Here is a 16186-nt window from a genome sequence, read left to right as displayed (position 1 = left end):
TATATACGTTATTTAATACCTTAAAAGGAAAGAGAGAAAAATGTAATAAACATAAAGTATTTGACATCACTCGCAACTATGAGAGACAATTTTTTAATCCATGTTTTTAATAGTTTGGCAAAAAGCAACTCATTATCGCTAATGCCTGATATCCAAAATCTCAGGCCCTTTTCTTCTACTGATAGAAAAATAAATTCTAACACTTTCCAATTACTTAAATATAACTCGGTCTAATAGAATTTCTTTCTCAACTTTTTCCAACTCAATTCTATCTATCAACCTCAAACCAAATGGTCAGTAGGCATTGGAAAGTACAGAAATCAATTTCACAGATCTAATCTAATCAGTTCAGAGTTGTTACTAGTCAGCTTTTCTCACATGCTCTCCCAGTCCCACTGAATAAAGATGCAACCCAATCAATAAAGAGCATTGTTTACAGTTATCATCAAAGCTGCAGACATTAAAGACACCACACCCAAAGCTCTTTTAAGCCAATCATGCTTTCAACCTTTACAGTATGCAGAATTATTGATACAAAATATAGTTGTAACACTCATCTTTTCCATTTAAATTACAAAAAGACAATGCCTATCTAACAATGGAGAACTCTAGTTGCAAAGGTAACAAAAAACATATCGTATTCCAAAATCAGATAAAGCAAAGATATCAAGATATTTCTCTCCTTATTTTACCAAGTGATCTTACAACGGTAGCTGGGTTGAGGTTTGACCCGCACACCAGAACTTACATCTACATAAATTTACAAGATGTAGGCAAAGGAAAAAAAAATGAAAATGTAGCTTTTTACCAGGTGGAAGCCATCTCCCTTTCACCCCCAATACTAAGACTTATGGCAGAGGATAATAAATCTGCTTGCTCTCAGCCTGATGGTGGTGTTAATGGTTCAGTTTAAAATTTCGACCTCTTCCAACAATCTTGTGCATCTCTACTTTAACAAAAGTTGCAACTGATAGCCTCACACAATGGGTATTGGGATGCTCTTGTTGTTAATATTACGATGCATTTGATTTTGCACAGCCTTGACAGAAGCTACTCTAGCTGCATTGGCTGCTCTGTTAGCGGCTGCTACTGCTCTATTCACCCTTTCATCTACCTTGGCCACATCATAGGCCTTCTTAGCTGCTCTTCTTGCTTCCTGTTTGTTTACAAACAAACACATTATTAATAATGAAAGCTATTGTAAGGAGTAACAGTCAATAACGAAGAACCCGCAAAACAGTTAGACGATTAAATGGAAAGAGTAAACGAAGAATCACACAGAGAAACTTAACATGATTCAATTGAAGTGTTAACTAACTTCAATCTACATTCCCAATAAAAAAATCATTAATAACAGAGATTAATTAAAGGTTTCTCTCATAGTGAACTCAACCCTATGTTGGTTATATTAGTTGAAGGTCCTATTTATACAGAAAATAACTGTAAGAACTGATTTCCATAAAACGTGCCAAAACAGTAGAAGACACGTGAACAGTGCTTCACTTCTGAGCTTGAAACATCAAACCAGTCCGACTATGATAACAAACGAGGAAGTTATAGATGTTGGGTAGACAGTCTAATACCATCGAGTAGACGGTCTAATACCCTCTAATGGTTTAAAGACAGACGCATGAAAAACACAAATGATTTGATTAAGATAGTCAGTCCTGTATCATCTTACGCTCTTGAACTATCAAATGATCTACAACATCAGACAGTTTAGTACCTTTAATCAAGATTTTATTGAACTAATCTTCACACTCATGATGCATACTAAACTAAATGTTTGCAGTTAATTTTGTCTCTTCTTTCCTTCTATTCAAATGAGCTAATTTGATACATATAAAAGTAATGTTCTCTCAGCTTAGTTCATATGGAAAAATTGTAGACAGCCAGAATTTTAGACAGAATGAGTAACACCTTATTAATTATTGGATAAATGGGGGACTTTTACCATATTATCTATACTCAACAACTCCAGAATCTAGCTGAAATCTGCGAAAATTCTGCCAAATTTTTCCTGTAATGTGTAATGCTACACTTTTTATTGGAATTTCAGTTAAAAAAGAACTAATTCATATTCAGATAAGAAACCAATAAAAAAGGAAACCATTACAAGAAATTTGTAGGTTCAGTAGTAAAATGTTACAAGAAAGCATAATGATACAGGATAACAATCAGAATTTCCAATAACTTGGATCATAAAAAATTCAAAATACATAATTAAAGCTTATCACATTTCATGTAAAAAAGATAAAAGAGTACATTTTTGTCTTTCGAGAGATGCTTAAATTATACTCTCTCCCCCTCTTACTTTAAAATATATGCTCCCCAGCCTTGAAAGATTAATAGAAGCTACATTTGAATCTATTTTAATGTAAAAGAACATTTTAGAGTTTTTTCTTTCACTGTGATTCTCGACATGATTGACACTATCAATTTGATGACCTTAGAAAATAAAATAAAAAATTTAGATGAAACTTCAAAGCCAATAATGTCGCTTGATAAAATTCCATTATACTTTCTAAAATATTAAATTTGATAATAGATTTTCAAAGCTAATTGGCAGTGATAATAACTGCCCTAGAAAAACATAAAATATTACTGGGAGGTGCATTTATAAATTGTTCACAATTGTTTAAGAGGTTTTTTATATTGACAATTATTAACATGTTCAAAGGAAGGGAGTGTAGTTTAAGCATCTCTCAAGAGAGGATAATGTAATGTACTCAGAGAAGACTGATACACTATTTGCCATTGTCATAAAACAGCACCAATGACCAAAATGGAATCATCCAGACTGATCATTCTAGGCCAACGTCTTTTTTCTTTGATGACAAAACAAGAAAGAACATTAAACAATAAAATAAGGTAAACTAAGTCACAAATGTAGAGTGTACCTGCACTACATTTAGTACTCTGGAATGATACACACCAACAGGAGAAACAGGAAAGGTAGCACTCTGTGTGCTGGGGATGTCAATGACTCCATTTTGCCAGTGACCAGATTGGGTTTCTCCATTTCTAAATATATACATTCCAATACCTTGCCTTTTGCCTTCATGCCAGGATCCTTCATAACAATGGCCATTTGCAAAACTATACACTCCATATCCATGCACCTTATCCGCAAAATATTCACCAGCATATGTATCCCCATTTCTGATAACAGAAATAATTAGTTACAACAAAAATAAAATACTATTACTGGTGAGCAAAGAAAAAGAAACGGAACAAAGTCCCATCTAATTCAATTCAATGATAACAACAACGACTCTTGGAAGAGAGGAATCCACATTCAAGGAAAAATCAGAAGAATGCTTTCATGCATCCCAGGATTGAGTACCAAATTTCATTAAGTGGATGCTCAAGATCCTACCCACTGATACTTGAAACTACAGTCCATTTTAAAATTAAACACAAAAGGTAGCAATGTAGATTGTGGATTGTGGATGCTGAACAAAATGTCTACAAAGTGCACTGATCAGAGAACAAATAGTCTTTTTGTTTTTTACTGACGGGTTTCCTTCAGTGGAAATATGGAAAGGGAGAGAAGAAAAAAAGACACCGCACTTGTAGCAGCTTGCAAAGTTAAACTACATGACATCCAAATGGTTGGAATTGTTGCTATGTGACATGAAGATCACAAGGCCAAGTTGTGGAATTAGCTTCTTGAAAAGGAACTTGAGATTGTGTTCTTCAAAACATGTGCCGTGTAATTATAATGGAATACCCTATTGTTTTAAAGTTCAAGAGATATAAAGCACCTTTGAAACTGATTCTATCCTTGGGAGCAGATACCTCTTTCTCTTGTAAACTGAAAGTAGCAATAACAAAGATAAGTCCTAAGAACATGAATACATACAAATAATGTTTACACTTTAAATTCTTCAGTTTTTTTTCTGCATTTTAGATTTATACTTGTTGTATACTTTATATAGACAATTATATGATCTTTCATTCAAATGAATAAAATAGGAATATAAAATAATAAGGAAATAATGTATTCCCTCAAAATGGTTTTCCACTCTCCCCTTGAATTGGTCTTTCTTCTATAGAAGGACATAAGAGATTATTCACTAAGATAATGAAAATGAACCCAAAAAATATCATAAAAAGCTTTATGTCGCCTCCTTTTCCTTTTACTTCCTATGCAAAATGTCTACTATTTTACTCAAAATCATGGAAGATAACAAATACAAGAGCTATCAGAAGTGATATCCACCAATCTTATTTCACTACTGAAATTGATAATTCTACAATCTTTACCCTTCTAATCCATTTGGGGTTACTCATCCAATGAAGATATAAATGATTGCTTTGATGGGTCTCTAGAGTAAAAAGCATGCTTGTTTAACCTACTTTATGATTCATCTCCCCCACAAACTTATACTTACTAAGTTACTACTCACTAGATATTAACTGCTTTAAAACTAACACTGTAGTAGAATAAGAGGGAAGGATTTTCAGACTGATGCTTTATATCAGATTAGTAGTCAGACACCACGAATGAATGTGGCTTTCTATGATATAGTGGTATAGTTTTACTTTCACAAAGAAGTGGTGTTTCCTTTTCAGCTCCCTCTTCCTTTCTTCTTCTTTCCCCCTTCAGACCAGGGACAGGTGGAAATGGATACGGGTGCAGGTGCTTTTGAACCATAGTATCAGTCTCAGGCCATCTATTCAAAGAAATTTGACCAACTTCATGCTTACTACATTTTATCTTTGATTTCAATATTTAACTCCCACTTATCTACTTCCACAGAGCTAGTCAATTGGCAGCCAAATGCCAATGAAGGTGAAACAAACTATCATTATTAGCATAGTATGTTATTGGTACTCGGTCTATTTACAACTTAGTTTATTCCAGGAAAAAGATACACTAAAAATTAACATCCTAAAATATCTTATGCTTGCTGCATTTTATCTTTGATTTCAATATTTAACTCCCACTTATCTACTTCCACAGAGCTAGTCAATTGGCAGCCAAATGCCAATGCGGGTGAAACAAACTATCATTATTAGCACAGTATGTTATTGGTACTGGGTCTATTTACAACTTAGTTTATTCCAGGAAAAAGATACACTAAAAATTAACATCCTAAAAGATCTTAAAGCAATTGCTTTGCAATAACTGTATGACATATAATGCTCCACAATTGCTACCAATAGGTACCCACAACTAACACGATCTGAGCCAAGTAAATTTCAAATGCCTACGAGGTATTTTTGACAAAACAGAAACCATGTCTGAAGCAAATTGAATATCTTTAACCTCTATGCAAATGCTTTCAACTGTAAAAATATGTTAATGGCATTCCAACTTTCATTTTTTTATAAAATAAAACCTAAGACAACCCACAAAAGTAGCAAAAGGTTACAGTCTGAAGAAATTGAGGCAAGTCTACAAAATTGAGGACAAAGTACATTACCAAATCAACCCCAACATCATGCCAAAGTAACTCAAAAGCTTTAGACATACACAAAAAAAAATCAAAACAAAAGAGCATACAATGAGTACACATTCAATAAAAGCTGCCATCGCACCATTCTCAATTGTCAAACACTAAACATCAATACCTAAACAACAAGTCAACAATAAAGCAAGTTCTACACACACATGGACAGCTGAGTAGCAAACGTCATTCCAGAAGGAAGAGTTTGTCATAAACTGAGAACAAAAGGCAAATCACAAAACAAATCAAGCACCAACACCCTGACAAAAGCATCTCATAAAAACATTCACACGCACACTTCCTGCCAAAGTAACTCACAAAAGCTTCACACACAACAAATGAAACCAAAACAAAACAAGCATGCGATAAGTTTACATCACCAAACCCCGGCATAACACCATTCCCATTTGTCAAAGCCCAAACACCATCAGCTAAACAACAAAGCAAAACCAAACATACACACGGCGACCAAAACATTGCCCAGAAGTAAGAAATTCCCATAATCCTCAAACCTAAGGAATCAAAGACAAAGCACAAAACCCAACCAACCCCAATCAGCAACACCACAATCAACTTCCAAGAATCCAAGCCAACACACATCAGTCAACTCCCACAGACCATTAAATCACACAAGTGTCCTAATTCACACTACCCAATCCACACGATCAAATCAAAACACGAGTTAACGCGATCTCAAGTAAAACATTCACACAATCAGTTCCACGATGAAATATTGATTCCTGGTCCAAAATTGCTCATAAATTAAACCAACCTCATACCCAATTTCCCTAACTCGTAACTTCAGATTAAAAACACCCAATCATAAACCATAAAGCACGTCACTTCAATAAAACACGTCAATCAAAACAAACAATCACACACACACACACACACACTTCCCCCACGCCACCCGACCAACCATTTTTTCATACCTAAAATGGTAGTGTCCAAGGCCATGCTTAACGCCCCACTTGAACTCCCCCACTTACCTGCTCCCATCCTCGCACGTGTGCACCCCACAGCCATGGCTGTGCCCACTGGCCCACTCCCCGGCATAAACATCGCCGGTGTAAAACCGGTACACCCCGAACCCATGGCGAAGCCCCTGGCGGTACTGCCCCCGGTACCTACTCCCCCTCGCCCACGTCTCCACCCCAAACCCATCGTACTTCCCCTCCACCCAATCCCCCTCATACCTCCCACTCATGCTGTAGTAGTAAACTCCACTCCCACAACACTTCCCTCGCCTGAACTCCCCCTCGTAAACGTCGCCGTTCGGGTACGCAACCACGCAGAATTGAAACTCGGGCTGGCCGGGCCGGGGCCGGGCCTCGCGCTTGAGGAAGAAACGGACGGAGGGGATCCGCGGCAGCGCGAGGCTGAGCGAGAAGAAGAGCGCGGCGGAGAAGAAGAACGCGGAGAGGAAATCGAGGAGGAAGGAGTTTGTAGGGTGGGAGACGAGGAAGTAGAAGAATGGGAGGGAGAGGAAGAGAAAGAGACGTATGCGTCGCCGGAGGGAGACGACGGAGGATAGCCACGTGACGGTGGTGGCGGAGGGAACAATAGCGCGGCGCGGTTTTGGAAATCTGTGGAGGGATGGTGATTTGGAGAGGGATGGCCTTTTATAGGGCGCGGTTGAGGTTAGGGTTTGGAGGTTGGGGATAGGGTGGTGGTGGTGGTTGGGGTGGTGGTGGTGGCGGAGAGGGTTGAAATCGGAAGAGACACCGGTGCTTTCTTTTCCGATCTGAAGTTCGGATTTCTTTTGATGCATTACATAAGGGAAAACGGTAACAACTTGCTTTCTTATTCTTCTTCTTCTTCTTCTTTCACTTCCACTCTTTCTTTTTCTTTTGATCTTTTTGTTTCTGTTCAAAGAAAGAAGAGAGAAGAAGAAAGAAGATGGTGTTTTTTATCTTCTTCTTTTTTCCCCCCTCTAATATTACTTACTAATTCTAACACTATTATCCATTTCAATACCATAGTATTTTTATGTCTTATTGATTTTTTAAAATATTAAATGAAAACAAAATTTAAGATTATTTTATTTAGTAAGTGGAAAAATTAATAAAAAAAAGCAAACAAGGATTTAAAGTTATCCTTAAAAAAGCTTAAAAACAAATTACTTATAATTGAAAAGAAGGAATAGATTTTTTTCCTTTTAGAAGTGTGGTTGGCTTAATTTCAACCCTTATAATTTTGTCTCCATTTTTAGGAATTAATATGTATAAAAGAATGTTGGAACACATTTTTTTAATGGGAAAATTTAATTTGGATAGTAAAAGGTACAAGGTAAAGTATGAAGATCTTTTTTTTTTCTCCATTGAAAGAGACATTTAAGTTAAAAGAAGAAAGAAACAATTTATATTAGAAATAAAGGTTTAATAGATTTTTTTTAATATTTATTGAATTTATTTAATATTGTTTTTCAAATTTTTTTCTCAATTTCATTTTTATTTTAGTTAAAACGAGTTAATGTAATTTATTTTATTAATGTTGTTACAATAAGTAATGAGAAAACAAGACTTGAAACATATGTGATATTTTCGACTTAAGGTATATATTGCATGATCTTTGTAGTCATTTATCGAGGTGAAAAATATATTATATTGTGAAAATTGAAACAAAAGTGATTTTCACAAATAAGTATTTTTTTGTTGGTTGAATGTTTGTGAGATTTGGAAACACAAATTTTTCATTGGGTAGTGGTGGTCGATGTTTTTTCAGTATTGTTGTTATGTTTGGTTTAGAGTTTAATTGTGGGATTAAAACATTGTTCCGGTGAGATTTTGATTGTTTTAAGTATTTAATTATGTAGTTTTTAAAAAAAATTTGAATGCACTTTATAGGTTGATTAGGGTTTGGTATCCTATCACATGCAATGTTTGTTATCTATGGTCCACAAGTTCTTCGTTGTGTATGTATTGTTGGATTGATTTGTAACATTTGTGGTTTTATGTGTTAATATTTATATTTGACAGGGTTATATATATTTATTGGTTGTCATGTACGAGAAGCTTTTTTGAAGTTGTGGTCCACAATGGAAGGAGTTTGTAAATATTGAGAGTAAAATATGTTGGTTAGACACGTACATGGTCATGTGACATGAATAGATGAAAATATTTTGAGCTATTAGACAATTTTAAGAAAATTGGACATGTTATAGTCAATGAGTTGTGGTATTTTACTAGTGGGTTTGTGTTGGAAGATAGGTTGCACCTTGATGAGAATAAAAAAGATGTTGTTAATAGGACCTTGGAAGACTTGTGCCGAGAGGTCAAGAGGCCGAGACCTTTGGAGATTTGTGCCGAGAGGCCGAGACCTCAGAAGACTTAACTAAGACGACCGAGACCACAAGGATTTGGCCGATGGCCGACCCGCATCAAGGGAACTTGGCCGATGGCCGAACCCTATCACAATTAACGCTCAAACCGAGATCAGTGAAGCTAATCCATCATCAAGAATTAGGTAATGCAACCCTAAGCGGTATTCACCTCGATAAACGGGCCCAACAAGGTAGGCCCATTAGAATAATATAAATAGCGCGCATCCCAAAGAGTAAGGTATGTCATTTATTACTGTTCACCTACCTGAGAGCTGACCACCCGCTTTACTAACTTGAGCGTCGGAGTGCCTTCGCAAGTACCCCACCATCCGGTGATTCGCCCGACGACCGAGCGCCGAGTACCGAAGGATAAGCTAGAAGACGAGAAGGATCACAGTTCATCACACAGTCACCTGCCCGACCGAAGGAAGGAGAAGAAGACTTCAATAGTTCTCTAGGTCCCATCTCCCTAGCAGGAACAGTCTTCTTTTAAAAAAAACATTACAAGAAAATCATGAAATATAAACTAATTTTAGAAACCAATATTAATTAGTTGTTATATTAACTAAATTAGAGATCATTTTATAGACTAACAAATTTTTGGTTTATAAATTAGTTTATATTATTATTAAATATTAAATTGATCTTTAATTAGTTACCAAAGTTTTAACTACCAATTATTTGGATTTTAAATTTGGTAGCAAAAACTTTGGTAACTAATTAAATACCAATTTAGAAACCATTTAACAATAATATAAACTAATTTAGAATTTTTTTTTTAATTTCTAAAATGTCTATAATTTAGTCATTATAGTAACTAATTAATTTTGGTCTCTAAAATTAATTTCTATTTTATGATTTTCTTGTAATGAAATGACTAAAATAAATGTACATAATTAATTTTAATTCTAAACTTAAAAATAAATAAAATTTGTTCAATTTTTTCCATCATACTTATTAGTCATTACTTTTTCATATTTTAAATCCAATTAAATATAAAAAACCTTTTAATTATTAATGCCTTATTATGCTCTATAAACATTTTTTTTTAACATAGATCATTATTTTTTTAGCATACTGTTTTCTTATTCAACAATTCTAAATATATGTACTCAATCTTCTCACTAATCAATTTACTCACTAGAAAAAAAAATGTTACTCATTTTATTTTATATTTCTAGGCTAAAAAATTATTTCAATATCTTATACATTCTTTTTTAGGGTAAGTAATTATCACATTACAGTTTGATATTTACTATAAATTATTAATAGGAAACTCAATTTACATAAAATCACTAATAAAAATCCACAATTTTTTGTAGAACATCTCTCTCAAGTATTAATTTAATTTTTATAAATTTTATTGTTTCACATTATTTCTATATATTTTTTGCAATTTTTACTCTATAAATCTTATAAAATATAGATTTTTTTAAGAAAAATTTCATGATAAACATCAAAATGGAATCTTACATCTCAATTAGCACTACAAGAAAATTATGAAATAAAAACTAATTTTAGAGACAAAAAAAAAATAATTAGTTAGTTATATTAACTAAATTAGAGACTATTTTAAAAACTAAAAAAACTTTTCGTTTCTAAATTAGTTTTTATCATTGATAGATGATTTCTAAATTGATATCTAATTAGCTATCAAGGTTTTTGCTATTAAATTTAGAATCTAAATATTTGGTAGTTAAAACCTTAGTAGCTAATTAAATACCAATTTAAAAACTATTTAACAATTTTAGTATCTAAAATGGTATCTAATTTAGTTACTATAACAACTAATTATTATTTTTTATCTAAAATTGATTTTTATTTCATGATTGTCTTGTAATGTAGATTAACACTCCGTATATCAACTATCATCTGCAATTATATAAAAAAATATCTTAAAACAATAAAAAGACAATAAAAAAACAAGTACAAAATCACTATACCATATCCATACAAAAAAAATAAAAATACCAAACTAAATAAGACGAAACATAAGAAACTTACACTTATGAGAAAAATCCAAGAAAATACTAAAAGAAATGCTTCTATCACAAACAAAATCTTAACTATGAAATAAACCTAAATCTAGACTTTCATTATTATTTAATGTTTAGTAGAAATATATATTCTTAAGATAAAAATATTTATTTTTATTTTTATGAACTCAAGTCTTATTTTAAGACTCTCAATCTTATTTATTATGAGAGTAAATATACTCCAATGAAAAAATATTATAGAAACTTATATTTTAATTTCATGAACCTATGACGAGTGTATGACAGATTTTCCAATAAAATAAATAAACAAAGACCATGTCTACACATAACTGTTCCCAAAGACCATTCAAATTCTACACAGTTTTATCTTGAAAATTGAAAAGGTTTTATTAATTTTTTAACAAAAAGTGGTTGAAAATTAAAAGTAAAACTGAAATACAGTATCATAAATGTTGCCAACACTATCTTTTGATGAAAAATGAAGTTTTATAACAATAATAGCAATAAAATATTTTATTAAACACGATACAACCTATTAAGATGATATCTAAAACAAAAAATATTGTTTTTTCTTGTAATATACTTATATAAGTTGTTTAGATAAGTTAATACTATAATTTATTTTTAATAATAAAATAATATATTTTCTTAATAAAAATTAATATAAACAAATTTTTAAAATGAAAGAGTAATATATTTAATTATCAAGTGGAATACAGCTAAGGTTGTTGTTAATATATAGATGATTTTTGTTGTTTTGTGATTGCATGCAAAAGCAAAGGATTTTGATGGAGATTAAGACAGTGGAAATTTTGTTGGGAGTAGCTTTGGTGACGTTGATTCATGGCTTGAATGTTTTGGTGTTGAGGCCAAGATCAATGAGAGAAAAGCTTAAGAGGCAGGGGATTAAAGGGCCTTCCCCTCACTTCTACTTTGGCAACATCCCAGAAATGAAGAACATTATGCTTCAAGTTCAGTCAGAATCAGCCACCAAAGTTAAAGAGGAAGATGAAGAGGTTTCTGTTTCTCACAAGTGGCCTTTCACTATCTTCCCTCATATTCAAAAGTGGATCAACCAATATGGTCAGTTACATGCATTCTTTGGCCAGTCTCATATTGCTTTTTGTTTGGAGCAATGAATCAACAACAGTCACTGTTCTTTGCTATTGATGTTTGTTTTTCTGAGTTAAATTTCATTTTACTTGTTTTCTTGTGAGATTTTGATTATAAAGTTGAATTGTTCAAAGTGCAAGATAAAAGCACATACTTGCATGCTTGACATTTTGGGCTCTTTCATGTTTTCTGAGTTTATTGATTAGTCTATATAGGCTGAGGCTTAACATTTGGTTGAGTTTGAGTCTATTGTGAACTCTTTCTGTTCTTGATCTGATAAAGTTGATGGAAATGTTCTGTAAGAGGAAACTTTCAGATTCCATAAAAAAGCATTTCACTGCTCAGATGCCAAATTCTGGAATATTTTCACTTGTTCAGAAGGCCCTGTTGGCTACAGGGCTGAAAGAATCATGTTCACAATTCTCATGTAAAAGGTCAAGATTTTAACCCAAGTTGCAATTTTGTTTATAAGAATGGGTTCAATGGTGTGCTCAAATGACAAGTTTTCACTTGAAATAATCAAAGCCATATTAAATACACCAAAGAAAAACAGAAATCCCCAAAAAAAAAGTCATTTTTTCAGGAAGTGTCGAAAAGGGTTGCCATAATACTAAATAAAAGGTTTAGTTTCCTAGAATTAACAGATTAATATGATTCTATTGCCATAATTTTTATGTCCAAATTTTGATTTCATACATGCAGGTCCCATATACTTGTTTTCTTCTGGGTCTATACAGTGGCTAATGGTGTCAGATATAGGGATGGTGAAGGAGGTCATCATGCACACCTCTTTGAGTCTAGGGAAGCCTACTTATCTGTCTAAAGATCTGGGGCCACTCTTGGGCAAAGGCATAGTGACATCAAGTGGGCCAACTTGGTCTCATCAAAGGAAGATAATGGCCCCTGAACTATACCTTGATAAGGTGAAGGTAAGTGTATTCTACCCCACCCTACCCTGCGTAAGAGAAATGAATGCTGCATTGGCCACAAAGAAGAAATAAATGGGGAGTTAATGTAAAACTTGATCCCTGAGAGTGACAACTTTATGTTGCTTTGATCCTTGGAAGTGCATGTCTATGCAAATTGGTCCTTAAAAAGTGTCAACTTCCTAAGAAGTTTATCTTATTCATGGTCCTTAAAAGTGTCCCTACACTTAAAAATTACTTGTCTTTAGTTCCTAATCGAAAAGTTTTACTCTATTTTAGTCCTTGCTGTCTAAAACGGCCGGGACTAAAATTGATTAAAAGGTGAAGTGTATGTGTAGAGACTTTTTTACAAGTTAAAAAGAGTATGTGTAACAACTAAAACTCTTAAGAAGTGGACTTTAAACTTAATTCAACCTTACAAAATCGGTTGTAAGTTGATGTTTGCATCCACTTATATATTATGAACTGATAAAAAAAGTATGTGTAAGAACTAAAACTCTTAAGAAGTGGACTTTAAGCCTAATTCAACCTTATAAAATTGGTTGTAAGGTGAGGTTTGTATCCACTTATATACTATGACCTGATCTTATATCTAGTTAATGTGAGATCTCCTACAAAAACAAGTAGTTTCTTGGTGTAAGGACTAAAACATAAAGATTGTGTAGGCATAGGGATCGAATAAGTAATTAAAGGTTAACTCACTGAGTATGTTGAAGCATTTTGACTTAGAAAACTAATCTAAAGGCAATCTATAAGAGAGCTAACAAAATGTCAGCTAAACCGTGTTACAATACCAATCTCATGATTCACTTTTTCTGCAAATCATATTGAAGGCAATGGTTAATCTGATGGTGGACTCAACATATACAACACTAAGGTCTTGGGAGGCTAGAGTTGAAAGTGAGGGAGCAGTATCAGAGATTAAAATTGACGAAGATCTTCGAAGTTTGTCAGCTGACATAATTGCCAGAGCTTGTTTTGGAAGCAATTACATTGAAGGAAAAGAAATATTCTCAAAGCTTAGAGATCTTCAAATTCTCTTGTCCAAGCTTCATGTTGGAATTCCAGGCTTTCGGTATGCATGCCAACTAAAAAGACTTTTATTCTCATCAATCATAAAGAGATATAATGTGCATGTTTTCCTTTTGCCAATAGTCTTTGCACATTTGTATGTTATGTTCTTGTTCTTGTTAGTGATGCTGCTAATGTGAAAAGTGGTGCCATAATCTATTCCAGATACTTGCCAAACAAAAGCAACAGACAAATGTGGAGATTGGAGAAAGAGATAGACTCAAAGATATCAAAGCTCATAAAACAACGCCTGGTGGAAACTCATGAGCAGGATCTTTTACAAATGATACTTAAGGGTGCAAAGAACTCTGAGGGTGGTGATGGACTCATATCAGATTCCATCTCATGTGACAGGTTTATGATAGATAACTGCAAAAATATATTCTTTGCTGGACATGAGACTACTGCCATCACAGCATCATGGTGCTTAATGCTGTTATCTGTGCATCAAGATTGGCAAGACCGTGTCCGAGCTGAGGTGCTTGAAGTTTGTGGAAAAGGTGCTCCAGATGCAGACATGCTTAGAAGCTTGAAAACAGTATGTTATACACACTATGTGCTAAAGATAAATGTTTCCATGAAACACATTGAATTGATACATTCCCATCTCCCCTTGGTTTAATTTTCTTGATCTTTGAAAGTTTGCTATAAGAGATTTAGATAGGACACAATGCATGAAGGCCATATCATTTATTTGTAGCTGGGGAAATTTCATTGTACCTTTTTCCCATTTCAAATGCATCCTAATCTCCTTGTGCATAAATTAATTTGTAGAAGCTCTCTCATATCATTTTGAAATTCCTGTTGTGCATAAACTAATTTTAGCTTATGAAGACACTCATTTCATTTGATTTATAAAAATTTCTTGTTCAAGCAGACCCACATGCATGTTCTCCAAAGGATTTTATGTAAAAATTTCTTGTTCAAGGTTTTGTTGGCATAAAGGGCAGTAGTACTTGCAGAAAAGCTAAGAGCATGTTTTGATTTCAGCTGTTTTTAAACTAAGCTTTCTTAAGACCATAAACTAAGCTTTCTTAAGGGCATAAGCTGTTTTTTCTTAGGTAAGAGTTGATTCTGTGTTGTGTCTAAACGAAACTAGTTGTCTTAAAACCACTTTTATACAAACTCAGTATCTAACTAAACTTGATTTTGCTCATATCGATTGCTGAAATAATCTGATTTTTCAATGCAACATTTATTTGTGTCTCAAGTTTTAGTATAATTGTAGTGAAGCATTTGCAAGTTTCATGAGCATTCTCACCCATAAACTTGAGGCCTTCCATAATAATGTTTCAATGCAGTTAACCATGGTGATTCAAGAGACTTTGAGGTTGTATCCACCAGCAACATTTGTTGTTAGAGCAGCTCTCCAAGATGTCAATCTAAAAGGGTTCCTAATTCCAAAAGGAATGAACATTCAGATTCCAGTCTCAGTGCTGCAGCATGACCCTGGTCTCTGGGGTCCTGATGCTCACAAGTTCAATCCAGAAAGATTTGCAAATGGGGTGCTTGGAGCATGCAAGGTTCCACAGGCTTATATGCCATTTGGAATTGGGGCACGTGTGTGTGTTGGACAGCACTTAGCCATGACAGAACTGAAGGTGATTTTGTCTCTGATTCTGATGAAGTTTCACTTCTCTCTCTCACCAAGTTACTTGCATTCACCTGCATTTCATTTGGTTATAGAACCTGGCCATGGAGTTGTTCTTCAGATGTCAAGAATTTCAGCAACAATGTAACATTTCCCTTTGTTCTTTGAGGTCCTCTTTTGCTTTTGTGCTTAGAAAATATGATCAGAAGACATCATTTCTGTATCAGATGAATATTGAAAACATGCAGGAAATGTTGGTGGTTTTTTTAATCTAAATTAGAGCACAAATATTTGTTTTTCTAACCTGTTTTTATAAACTTAGTAATTAGTAAAAAATGACTTAGAGACAGAATTTTATTTCAACTTAAGTAATAAATGGTTAAAATTTATTAAATGACTTTTCGCATTAATTATGAACAGAAAATGATTCAAATATGTTGTATGCATTCAATTTTCCACTTAAAAAATATAAACTATTTATCTTGCACACATCACCTAGTTGTTTATGGAGAAGATAGTAACATTCATTGCATTTGTATTATTGTCATTTTCTGCAATGGAATCCTTCTCAATCCAATCATGTTGAATTATTTAACGAATTTGACTTTCCATGAATGCTAAAAAGTAATTGATTAGTGTTACAAAAATAAAATAAAATCCTTAACAATCTCAACTCTTTTACATCAGCCATGAACTAAAACTAAACATAA

The 16186-nt window shown here is 33.5% G+C and overlaps 1 protein-coding gene and 1 pseudogene across 1 annotated transcript; one reads left to right on the top strand and one right to left on the bottom strand.

Annotated features, from left to right (window-relative positions):
- Positions 1–976: 976 nt before the first annotated feature.
- LOC137813366 (uncharacterized) lies at positions 977–7368 on the bottom strand (annotated as a pseudogene).
- A 4134-nt stretch (positions 7369–11502) lies between these two features.
- Positions 11503–15779, top strand: LOC137818941 (cytochrome P450 714C2-like). The gene is made up of 5 exons (XM_068622604.1): positions 11503–11858; positions 12591–12817; positions 13648–13889; positions 14051–14423; positions 15187–15779. Exons 1-5 carry the CDS (start codon positions 11543–11545, stop codon positions 15622–15624), a joined length of 1596 nt encoding a protein of 531 aa, XP_068478705.1. The 5' UTR covers positions 11503–11542; the 3' UTR covers positions 15625–15779.
- The last annotated feature ends 407 nt before the right edge of the window (positions 15780–16186 follow it).

This window comes from Phaseolus vulgaris, chromosome 10 (assembly GCF_000499845.2).
Source record: "Phaseolus vulgaris cultivar G19833 chromosome 10, P. vulgaris v2.0, whole genome shotgun sequence".
In the NCBI taxonomy this organism is placed as follows: domain Eukaryota; kingdom Viridiplantae; phylum Streptophyta; class Magnoliopsida; order Fabales; family Fabaceae; genus Phaseolus; species Phaseolus vulgaris.
Note: the sequence above shows the minus strand (reverse complement) of the source record. Positions and strands in the feature narration are given on the sequence as shown.